We start from the raw sequence: 13113 nt of genomic DNA, 5'->3' as shown, positions 1-13113 counted from the left end.
TATCACTACCACATGATGGTACAATAAATTAAGAGGTCAAGGATAGTTGAAATTTGGGGGCCTGGGTGCTTCAGTTGGTTAAACATCTGACTCTTGATTTTGGCTCAGGTCATGACCTCGCAGTTAATGAGTTCAAGCCCCACGTCGGGCTCTCCACTGACAGCACAGAGCCTGCCTGGGATTCTCTCTCTCTGCCCCTCCCCTGCTCATGCTTGCTCTCGCTCTCTCTCTCTCTCTCTCTCTCCCTCTCAAAATAAATAAACACACTTTGATAAAAAAAAAAAAAAATTAAGTGCCAAGGGAGCCAAGTCCTTTACTTTATTCAAGTTGGCATCTCCAATGCCTAATATAAGTGAGTCCAACAAATGCTCAAAAATTGCTGGAGTTACTGATCTAGGTAAGTAGATCTAATTTTTTTTAATGTTTATTTATTTTGAGAGAGACTGCAAGTCGGGGCAGACAGAGAGGCAGACAGAGGATCTAAAGTAGGCTCCATGCTGACAGCAGAAAATCCAATACAGGGCTCGAACCCACAAACTGAGATATCATGACTTGAGCTGAAGTTGGACGCTTAACCGACTGAGCCACCCAGGCGCCCCAGTAACTAGATCTATTTTTATGCTGAACCTGAGTAATTCCTAAACCTGTTTCAATTAACAAGTTATATAATTATTACAGAGTCAAACACCATTTTACAAGTAACCAAATCTTCCATAATTTTAGTTTTAACCAAAGAACTGAAGAACACTAATTAGATGCTTAAAGTATAGAATAGTAGCTTTTTTTAGTCTACTATGTAAACTGATCACTGAAAGATAATTCATTCCTAAATTGTTTTGTTCTAAAAGATGGTATATTTTGAGTGGGGTGTTCTCAGAGCCCAGATTCAGTATCAACTAGCTGGTGTAAGCTCTAGGCTCTGAGAACACCTCCAAGTATTTGTTCTTATACCTATACCATGGCGATGGTTGACTTGAGTCCATCTGTGACATAAAAAGTTGTCTCATTCTATTAATTCTCTGTGCTTAGATCAAAAATATAGAAAAGCTGATTACACAAGAGTTTTATGCCTGAAAAGAAGAAAGAAGTCCAATATTGGTCAAAACAACAAAAATAAAACTAAAACAATACTAAATATCAAAACTATATAAAACTTACAAAGGATAAATACTTCAATTTAAAATTTAAACAGCCCCTTAAAAGGACATTATAAATTAGCAAGCACTTAAGGGTCTTTTTTCCTTAGGAAAATTACCTTAGGTAACATAAACAGAAAAGAGATAGTTAACTCTACCCACAGATAGGCTTGGATAAATTCTTACATTCCAATTTGCCTCATCAGAAAGCATCACTGGCCATCAAACCCCTTTAATCATTACTAAACCACCTGGCTATATTTCAACCTACTCTATGTTACAAAGTCCAAGACAGGTTGGAACTAATTTTCCATGTATTGCACTTTGGGATTCTGTGTCCCGGTGACTTCACATGGCTCCTGACTCTCAGCAGCAGCCAATCTGAAACACAACATAAAATGGAGTCTATTTGGGAAAACTTCTCGGGGCAAAATCCTTTCGCTATATGTTTTTTGTTTGTTTTTTAGAGAAAGAGAGAGAAAGAGAGCACAAACAGGGGAGAGGGCAGAGGGAGAGAGAGAGAATCTTAAGTAGGCTCCACACTTAGCACAGAGCCCGATTCAGGGCTTGATCCCATGACCCTGGGATCTCAACCTGAGCTGAAATCAAGAGTGGGCTACTTCGGGTGGCTGGGTGGTTCAGTTGGTTAAGCATCCAACTTCAGTTCAGGCCACAATCTCACGGTTTGTGGGTTTGAGCCCCATGTCGGGCTCTGTGCTGACAGCTCAGAGTCTGGAGAGAGATGGAGAAAGAGAATCCCAAGCAGGCTTCATACTGTCAGCACCGAGCTCAGCACAGGGGTACTCAATTCCAAGAACCATGAGATGATTACCTGAGCCAAAATCAAGAATTGGACGCTCCACCGACTTTATGAACTACCCAGGTGCCCCAATACCACTCTTCTTATAACATTTAAAAAATTACTGAATATAGTTATTTTCTTTTTTTTTTAAGTTTATTTTGAGAGAGAGAGAGAGAGAGAGAGAGAGAGCGAGCAGGAGGGGGAAGGGGCAGAAAGAGAGGGAGAGAGAGAATCCCAAGCAGGCTCCATGCTGTCAGTGCAGAGCCCAACATAGGGCTGAATCCTATGAACCATGAGGACATGATCTGAGCAGAGATCAAGAGTTTGGACGTGTAACTGACTAAGCCACCCAGGTGTCTCTTGAATATAGTTATTTTTATAAAAATGTTATTATATTCTCATATAATTATTTTAAGTGAATTAATAAAGATTTTTAAAACTTACCCATAAAATTTTTTTTTTAATGTTTGTTTCTTTTCAGGAGAGAAAGAGAGAGACAGAGCACAAGCAGGGGTGGGGGGGGGGGGGGTTGCGGCAGAGAGAGAGAGGGAGACACAGAATCTGAAGTAGGCTCCAGGCTCTGAGCTGTCAGCACAGAGCCCGACACGGGGCTTGAACTCACAAGCTATGTGATCATGACCTGAGCCAAAGTCGGACACTTAACCGACTGAGCCACCCAGGCACCCCTAAATTTACCCATTTTAATGTTTAACTACCCACCATTTTATAACAGATGGAAGAAAACTTGAAATAGTAAGTTGTAAGACTCAGTGACTGAATGAATTAGAGTGGTAAAAGGAAAACAACTTAGGTACCTGGGATGTAAGAAGACCTGGTGTTCAAAAATTTCTGAGATAAAAAATGATATAATCATTATGAACTTGGTTGTTCATAGCAGATTTGCCTATTTTGATCCAGAGAATTAATCCCCATAATGGGAGCTGACGAAAACTCACTGAACTAAAAACATCAGGTTTTATACTATAAGGGCTCAATTAGAATTCCAGCACACAACTAAAAGGCCTTTTATATCCACACTTAATGGACAAGACACATGTCTGCCCAGTGCTGTCATGCCTGGGCTGAGGTAGAACAATTGATGGGGTCAGATGAGAGATTCACGCAAGGCAGAGTGAGCCCAGACTCAGCAGAACAGAAGTCCTTACCCCTGTCTACAGGGTCCTTAAGAACTAAATGTATTCAGACCCTGTGTATGCATACACTGCAACAGTTAAAGCTTGGAGGACAAACTGCTTGGGTTACTCTTTTTTTAGCTGTAGAATTTCAGAAAAGGTTGAATTTTTGTGCCTCTTTTTTTCTTAAAACAGGGATAATTATTATATCATAGGGTTACTGTGATGGTTACAAATGTAAAGCACTTAGAAAAACACCAGGTACAAGAAGTACTTGATAAATACTGCCATTACACAGTGTTTTACCTGAAATATGGAGCAAAAAGTAGTAGTCTAATCTACAGGGTGGGTGAGAGTACAAGAAATATAATAAAAGACTCTAAAAGTTAACTACAATATCTAAATGTTCCAGGGTTAAAGATCCATAAAGTGATCACAGATAATTCTATAAGGAAAAAAATTACCTCAAAATTATCATTTAAAAATGAATAAATAGTAGATTTGGGATAGACTTAGGATTCAGAAAGTATCTACTGAATATTTTCAAAGCTGATGCATTTCTTTCATAGTAATGAGAATAAAAATATACCCTCAACTAACAATTATGAGACAAGTGATAGTTTTCCTTTTTTTATAAAAAGCAAAATTTAAGTAAGCACTTTAAAAAAAACTTTAGCTTTAACTATGTAAACCCCAGCATCTACACCTTGACTCAAAGTGAAAAAGAAACATATAAGCTGAATGGAAAACTAACACGTGATGGGGATAAGGAGTGCACTTGTCATGATGAGCACTGGATGATGTATGGAAGTGCTGAATCACTATATTGTACACCTGAAACAAATATTACACCGTATATTAACTACACTTGAATTTAAATCAAACTAAAAAAAAGAAAAGAAAAAAAAAAAAGAAGAGTCTAAGGACTATCAGCCTATTTGAGAGGCAAGTCCTGATGGTGATGGTCAGGAAGAGAGGAGTCCAAGGAGTTGGGTGGGGGCAGAGGGGGGTTATGACAGCCTGCAGTGATGGCAAAATACCTCTCTGGATAAAGGACTAGTGACAGGATAAAGGACTCTGGAGCCCTGACCTGATTGTGGGCAAGGCAGAGTCATCCAAGCAGCTTCCTGGAACTAATCCCAATCCTGCCTCATGCCTAAGAAAAACACAGAAACCAGAACAGAGAATTTGCGAAATTACCCCACAAAATAAGCTAGCAGTTGGAGGTAGAAATCATTTAAAAGAGGATATGGTAGTCTGCAAACTCTGCTGTCAGTTATGTCAACACCTGACAAAGAATTTCCACATTCTTAACTTCCGCAAGCACTGCCATGCTTCTGCAGGACTTCTGCACTCAAATAGCAGGAGCACTCTGCCTCAGGCCATAAACCTGACTAAGCAACCCCCCCCCCCCCCCCAGCAGGCCAGGATGGTGGCAGCAGCAGCCTGGAATGCTTCCAGGATTTCAGCAACGCTTCTTCATGTAATAATCGGTGCTGTACTTCCATCTGCCTCGCTAACAGAATAAAAACGTCTATGTAGGTCAGGAGGAAATGAAGTTCTATACACAATCTAGGCTTCTATATACTCCAAACCAACTCAGGCACTGTTTAAAGGCAAATGAGAGGGTGTGTGAGAAGTCCGGCGAGTAGGAAAATAGTGACAAGGCTGCTCATCCGTGGGAGCCAAACATTATACTTTTCCTGAGCAAATCTTTTAGCCTGAGTGGATAAAATGCTTAAGACTCACAGTGATTACTTTTGAGAGAAAAAGACAGTGAAGGAAAAAAGTACCAGAGAGATTCTAATTTGTGATCTTTTCACAAGAGTAAATTATTACAATGATTGAAAGGAATGTATTGACTTACCTCGAAAATATCTGTCTTGTCACCAAATAGGCTGACAAAATATTTATAGTCAGCATAAGCCCAGAATTTGGAATGATCATAATCTCTAAAAGGTCCGGAAAGAGGAGACTGGTCACAGTTCCAGGTCAGAAACTCTTCAAGTGTAGCTTCTACATAACCACATGTAGTTTCAAACTGAGGAACTGCAATGTAAGAGAGCCCAACCTTAAATGTATACTGAACACTGTTTCCAAATATTGTTGCTTTTTTAAAATGAAGACAGTTTGAAACAATTAAAAATTAATTTTGTGCTTGTGATATAATTAGAACCATTTACAGTACTCACAATATCATGGTTTAACATAAAGGTGAAAAACAAGATTTTAACATTAAGATTTTTAAAGACTACACTTAGTATAGCCTGATTTAGTAATCCAGTGGTATACTTTAGATTATTAATTTTCCAAGACCTTTTCAGGGGTCTGTGAGGTCTAAACTATTTTCACAATAATACTCTGACATTTTTCATTCTCATTCTCTCACAAGTGTATGGTGGAGTTTTCTAGAAGCTTAGTCGATGTCACTACAGAGATAGCTAGTGGAATACGTGTTTATGTTTTTGTATTTTTAAAACGTCTCAGTTTTAATTTATAATATGGTAAGCATCACTAGATATAATCCACATTGGCAAAAGCTCGTTGGGGAACTCAATAATTTATTTTAAAGGTATGGCATTTATTGTTTTTCCAAATATTACAAAAGATATGGAATGCTTCGTGAAGTTGCATCATCCTTGTGCAGGAGTCATGCCAATCTTCTCTGCACTGGAGAACTCAACAAAGGGAGTTGGCAAAGGGTCCTGAAGCTAAAAAGTTTGAGAACTACTTCCTCAGATTAAAAAGGAAAAAAGGCAATAACAAAAAACAGTCTTTTGAAAATTTTCTGACTTTATACATAGCTCCTCAGAATTATTAAGTGGCCAATGGCAGACTTAATGTCTGTTCATTTATTCATTAACTCATTTATTTCAGAATCATTTATTAAGTTCCTAATTTGTAATTAGCACTGTGCTCAGGCTTGCATAAAAGAGATAGGTAATACTCTTGAGTTGATAATATATTCAGACAAATATAAAGCTTTAACCAGAATAATAGGAAATTTGGGGCATGACATAATTAAATGCCAATTTTGTGTCATAGTCACATAGGAAAAAGCAAAGACCCAGAGAAGAGAGTTGGTGAGGAAACCTTAGAGAGAAGACAATTGTCTGTCCATTTATGGATGTTGGACTCATTTATACAAGAACTATTCTTCTAAATAGTGAAAAATGAATTTTTTTTTGTAACAAGCAGAATATTTTTTTAAAGTGTTATTTGTTATTTATTTTGAGAGCGAGCACGCAAGTCAGCATGAGCAGGTGAGGGGCAGAGAGAGGGAGAGACAGAATCTTAAGCAGGCTCCATGCTGTTGGCACAGAGCCCCACGTGGGGCTTGAACCCACGAACTGAGATCATGACCTTAGCCAAAATCAAGAGTCGGATGTTTAACCGACTGAGCCACCCATGTGCCCCAACAAGCAGAATATTTCAAATGCGTGTTGGGAAGCTAATATTCAAGAAACCTGATTATGATCAGCATGAAGTCCTTTCAAGAGATATAGATCTACTATGTGTAAATCAGTTACCACAATGTCTGAAACAAAGTAGATTCTCAGTAACAGGCACTAATTCTGATTCTTCTATTTACTTGGGGCCCTTCAAAAGTTAGTCAAATTAGTAGTAAGAGGAGAAGGGCATTCAAACTCTTCTTTCAACACCTTTAACTTTTCCCTCCATTTCTCCCTGAACTACTTAGGATTATCTTGACCATCTTTCTCTCCTCCACCTCTCTTTTTCCTATAACCTTAGAATGGCAAAGAATAGAGGGGAGGGGGTGTCAAGGAGGCATCCTAGGTCTACTTCATCAACTTGTCACCTGACTTTGAGAAGTAGGAAAACTTTACAAAAGTACATTTATCTAAAAGATTAAAATCTGCATATTTAAGAACTTTTAAAATTTGACAAGTTTTAAGAAGGACTTAGAACAGTAACCCATCAGTGTATGTGTGTGTGTATATGGGTGTGTGTGTGTGTGTGTATGTATATGTGTGTGTGTGTGTATGTATATGTGTGTGTGTGTGTGTGTGTGTGTGTGTGTATATATATATATATATATGTGTGTGTGTGTGTGTGTGTCTCCACAATATTATGAACATCATCATTAAGAATTTACCCCAGGGGCACCCGGGTGGCTCAGTTGGTTAAGCGTCTGACTTTGGCTCAGGTCATGATCTCACAGTTCGTGGGTTCAATCTCCACACCAGGCTTTGCACTAACAGCACAGAGCCTGCTTCGAATCCTCTGTCTCCCTCTCTCTCTGCCCCTCCCCAGTTCTCTCACTCTCTCAAAAAATAAACAGTAAAAAAAAAAAAAAAATTGGAGAAGATATTTGCAAATGACATACCAGGTAAAGGGTTAGTATCCAAAATCTATAAAAAACTTTTCAAACTCAACACACAAAACACAAAAAATCCAGTGAATGGGCAAAAGACATGAATAGACACTTTTCCAAAGAAGACATCCAGATGGCCAACCGACACATGAAAAAATGCTCAACATCACCCATCATCAGAGAAATACAAATCAAAACCACAATGAGATACCACCTTACACCTGTCAGAATGGCTAACATTAACAACTCAGGCAACAACAGATGTTGGCGACGATGCGGAGAAAGAGGATTTCTTTTGCACTGCTGGTGGGAATACAAACTGGTGCAACTCTGGAAAACAGTCTGGAGGTTCCTCAGAAAGTTAAAAATACAACCGCTCTATGACCCAGCAAGTGCACTACTAGGTATTTATCCAAGGGATACAGGTGTGCTATTTCAAAGGGGCACATGCACCCCCAAGGTTTATAACAGCACTATTGACAATAGCCAAAGTATGCAAAGAGCCCAAATACCCATTGACAGATGAATGGATAAAGAAGATGTGGTATATATACACAATAGAGTATTACTTGGCAATCAAAAAGAATGAAATCTTGCCATTTGCAACTATGTGGATGAACTAGAGGGTATTATGCTAAGCAAAATTAGTCAGAAAAGGACAAATATCATAGGACTTCACTCATGTGGAATTTAAGATATAAAACAGATGAACATAAGAGAAGGGAAGCAAAAATAACATAAAAACAGGGAGGGGGACAAAACGTAAGAGACTCTTAAATATAGAGAACAGACTGAGGGTTGCTGGAGGGGGTGTGGGTGGGGGGATGGGCTAAATGAGCAAGGGGCATTAAGGAGGACACTTGGCTGGGATGAGCACTGGGTGTTATATGTAGGTGATGAATCGCTGGATTCTACTCCTGAAATCATTGTTGCACTATATGCTGACTAACTTGGATGTAAATTAAAAAATTAAAAAATTTAAAATAAATAAATATTTAAAAAATTGTCCAACTTAAAAAAAAAAGAATTTACCCCAACAACATAGGTACACACAGAGTTTCTTTTTTTTTTTATTATTTAAAAAAAATTTTTTTTTCAACGTTTATTTATTTTTGGGACAGAGAGAGACAGAGCATGAACGGGGAAGGGGCAGAGAGAGAGGGAGACACAGAATCGGAAACAGGCTCCAGGCTCTGAGCCATCAGCCCGGAGCCTGACGCGGGGCTCGAACTCACGGACCGCGAGATGGTGACCTGGCTGAAGTCGGACGCTTAACCGACTGCGCCACCCAGGCGCCCCAGAAACACACAGAGTTTCTTAACAAACAAAAACCCATGTGGCAAGAAAGCTGCATGGTGCTTGGAAACAGGAGTAATTTTATAATCATTTCAGTAAGCTCCAATGGAAGCCTAAAGACATTGCACTGTCTTATGAATTTTCACTTCATAAAACTAATCCAACCGATCGAACTGAATACTAAAACCATTACTTGAGACATCTGCCCCTGGGGGTACAGAGCAGCACTTCAGAGTTAAGGCCAGTTTTCACAGCCATGTCTGCGTCGCAACCTTATCAGGGGACTTTGTTCTGTCACAGCAAACTGTACTTTAAAAAATAAAAATCCAAAAGTGAAAAAATTACATGTGAGAACTGTTACTGTCAGGAGAAAATTACTATGAATGGGATGAATGGAAATGACAGACTTTTTCACTTACATAGTGATTTCAAAATAGAATTCTTTTGATATTTTCCTTCTAGGAAGTAGCAGCACCAAAGGTACTGTTTTCATTCTGTTATGACAATTTCTTTCTGGGTAGCACAGCTGTTTTTCTTAGTTTATTTTTTTGCAATGCAATTATTCCTTTCCAACTTTATTATTATTGTTCTTTCATTTCATGTTGAAGTAGCCTAGGCAGCTGCAATTTTCATCCCACTTAACTGTCAAAGCGTTAGGTAAGACGCAGCTTGACTGAGCTCAGGATTTGGAAGTAGTGTGTAAGTTGAGTTTGCTTTTAACTCTCATAAAAGGGAGTCCTAAAAAATTTTTTGCAGAGCAGAGGAACAAGTATGTCTCCATTTTGTTAGACTTCATCGTTTTATAAGCAACAAACACTGCATGGAATACAGGTACTGGGAAGGACTTTTGATCATCATTGCACCCCCCACCTGTTTAGGGTTCTTTCTACAGATGTTTTGCCAAATTACTGCCAGTTGAGGTATAGTATCGCCACTGAGCATGTATGTTGGCAAATGAGTTTGATCCAGAATGTTTTCAAAGACCTACGAGATATCATTGTCTGCTTCCTAAAATGAACAAAGATATACATATAATTCAAAGTATAATTACTATTACCTCAAGCATTCTAGAAAAACTCAAACCAAGACCTAAAACAAAAATACGAAATATATTCAACAAGCCACAAAAGACTCTTAACAACACAGATCAAACTATGGGCTGATGGAGGGAGGTGGGTGGGAGAGGAGCTAGATGAGTGATGGGTACCAAGGAGGGCACTTGTGATGAGCACTGGGTGTTGTATGTAAGTGATGAATCACTGAATTCTATTCCTGAAACCAATATTGCACTGTATGTTAACTAAAATTTAAATTAAAAAAAATGGTTCTCTAAATAAATAAATGAATGCCATACCTGCAACTAAAAGGGAAAAAAAATGCATATTCAATAGGAAGGAAACAAAGTTATCAATGCTTGTAACATCATTACCTGAGCTGCAGTTGGACACTTAACCAGCTGAGCCACCCAGGCACCCCTTGGTAGCCATTTAAAAGTCACATTTAGGGGTACCTGGGTAGCTCAGCTGGTTAAGCATCCCACTCTTGGTTTCGACTCAGGTCATGATCTCATGGTTTGTGGGTTTGAGCCCCAAGTCGGGCTCAGAGTCTGCTTGGGATTCTCTCTCTCTCTCTCCCTCTCTCCCTCTCTCTCTGCTCCCCACTGTTCACTCGCGTGCTCGCTCTCTCTCTCTCTCTCTCTCTCAAAATAAATAAATAAAACTTAAAAGTCATATTTAACATCAAGAGAAACTGCTCAAGACATAGTTCAGTTCCCCAAAAGGTTAAACACAGATTACCACATGACTCAGCAATTCTACTTCTAGGTATAATCCCAAGAGAAATGAAAACACATACCCACATAAAAATGTGTACGTAAATGTTCAAAGTAGCATTATCCATAATAGTCAAAAAGTGGAAACAACACAAATGTCCATTAACTGATGAGTGGATAAATATAATGTGGTATATACATATGATCAGGATAAATAAATTTCAGCAATAAAAATAAATGAAGTACAGATATATGCTACGACATGGATGAATCTGGAAAACATGCTACGTGAAAGAAGCCAGACACAAAAGGCCACATACTGAATGAGTCCATTTATATGAAATGTCCCAAATAAGCAAATCTATAAAAACAGAAAGCAGGAGTGCCTGGGTGGCTCAGTAAGTTAAGGCTCAGGTCATGATCTCATGGCTCACGAGTTTGAGCACCACATGGGGTTTTGTGCTGACAGCTCAGAGCCTGGAGCCTGCTTCCGATTCTGTGTCTCCCTCTCTCTCTGCCCCTACCCCGCTCACACTCTGCCTGTCTCTCTCTCTCTCAAAAATAAACATTAAAAAATTAAAACAACAACAACAAACAGAAAGCAGACTAGTGGTTGCCAAAACCTGAGGGTAAAATGGGGAGTGGAGAGTGACTGTTTAACAGATACTGGGCTTCCTTATGGGGTCATGGGGTGATGAAATGTTCTGGAATTAGACAGTGGTGATGGTTGTACTACACGACGCATATGCTAAAACCACTGAATTGTATATTTTTAAATGATAAATTTTATATTATGTGAATTGCATATAAACTTTAAAAAATTATCATCAGTAAAAACTCAGAGCAGTTGCTCACAACTGCAGAGACTTTCTACTTTCTTTTTCTTTTATGCTTAAGTGTAGCTTGAAAATGTCAAATCACTGTGCCTCATCTATAAAATAGGTTTATAATAGTACCATTCTAAGAGGGTTTGAAGAAGGTTAAGAGAATTAATATGTATAAAGCACTCAGAACACTGCCTGACACAATAGCTCTCAATAACTGTTAGCAATTAATGGTAGTATTATAGTTAGAGCCTAACCACAGTGTGAAAAAATTACAATTCTTATTTATCTCCTAATTATTGTCTAAAAGACACTTCACTGGAGAGATTTATTTGCCTAAAATCAAGAAAGAAAAAGTACAAGATGAATTTTTATGTGCCTTGTGCTGGTCTAGCATTTAATTTTAAAATACAGTAAACATGTTGATCTATGATTAGAATGAGATGCCAAAGAGTTTGAGGTATTAAGCCTGCTCTACCTGCCATGAGGATGAGAGTGTTCTAGACACCAAAAACCACATAGCTCTTGGGAGATACGCTAGAAGGTCAGCATGAGAGAAGGAAGCTTGGAGAAGCTAGAAGGGAAATTGGGTAATTTTCTAGTTCCCTCTGAGTTATTAGTAGATATTCATAGAGCCACTTCACAGCAATGCTTCAAACACTGTGAAATTCTAGACTAGCAAACTTGCCCATATTTAAATAGAAGTTAAACAAATTCTGAAGCCAGACAATGGTCATGGGTTCCTTTAGATTAAAAACAGCGCTGTTTCTTTCCTTTAAATTAATTTTTAGAGTTTACAGTAACTGCTTTATCTGACTATAAGGCAAAATATCGAAATGTTACAAGTCTTGAGGGAAGAAGGAGGAGCTGGCAAAATCTGTTTAAGAGGATGAAAAAAAACCCCAGCTTTACATACTTCTCACATTTATGCAGTGCCACAGAGGTCAGACAGCTGATAAAGCAGAGAGATACAATTACAACCAAGAGTAAGCACTATAAATATAGAGCCTGAAGCCACAAATGAAAGGGCACATTCTACGTGAGTCAAAAGTAAAAGAGACTATTAGATTAGTATTAATCTTTTTCAGTCACAGGGGAACATAAAGAATAGCACATTAACAAATCTTAAGCGTCTACCACATTCAATGAGTCATGATACATGAACAAATACATTTTATATAAGGTTATCAACTATAGGTTGTTTAGTCTAAAAAAAACCTTAACACAAACTGTCCATCTAAAACTTCCAATAAAACCTTCCTATCTGCAATAGTCAAAAACAGGATTTGAAATAAAGGATTCTCTAGAGATAAGGAAACCACTGCTATGAATACGGGAATGCTATTGAAGAGGCATTATTATTACGATTACTCATAGTCCTACCTGTATCTGTTCTTTTCATTCCCATCCTGAATCGTATCTGCTTGCCATGAAGGACCTCAGAAAGGTGTTCAGCAGTCCAGTGTTGTGCTGGCCAATCAACAGCCATGTTACAGAAGATTGCAGGTTGTTGTAAAGACATTATAATTTCTTTTGCTTTCTCTGGTGTAAAAGGTTTGATATGTTCACCTAGGGAGAAAAATAAATAGAGCGACAGGGAGATAACTATAAAGTTATTTCATATAATACAAAGAAATAATAGCTAATATCATTTCTATTATGGTAAATCTTTCTATGTAATTATACATTTTACACTTCATTTATTACAATTTACATAAATATTTGACCTCAAAAACCATAATTCTTATTTTTCTCATATTAAATTTTGAACATTGGAAAATATGTACAATTTTCAATGTCAAAAATGTTTTTAAA

The 13113-nt window shown here is 38.1% G+C and overlaps 1 protein-coding gene and 1 pseudogene across 3 annotated transcripts in view; both read right to left on the bottom strand.

Annotated features, from left to right (window-relative positions):
• HSPBAP1 (HSPB1 associated protein 1) overlaps positions 1-13113 on the bottom strand; it is a 57662-nt gene that overhangs the window by 26406 nt on the left and 18143 nt on the right. For all 3 annotated transcript variants that reach the window (XM_030330537.1, XM_030330538.1, XM_030330539.1), the window contains exons 2-3: positions 12682-12867; positions 4939-5120 (exon numbers count right to left, since the gene is read on the bottom strand). In XM_030330537.1, the coding sequence (XP_030186397.1) occupies positions 4939-5120; positions 12682-12867 (368 nt within the window). The remainder of the gene's footprint in view (positions 1-4938; positions 5121-12681; positions 12868-13113) is intronic.
• On the bottom strand, positions 5676-5765 carry LOC115524349 (annotated as a pseudogene).

Source organism: Lynx canadensis, chromosome C2 (genome assembly GCF_007474595.2).
Source record: "Lynx canadensis isolate LIC74 chromosome C2, mLynCan4.pri.v2, whole genome shotgun sequence".
NCBI classification, from domain to species: domain Eukaryota; kingdom Metazoa; phylum Chordata; class Mammalia; order Carnivora; family Felidae; genus Lynx; species Lynx canadensis.
This window is presented reverse-complemented; position numbering and strand designations above follow the sequence as displayed.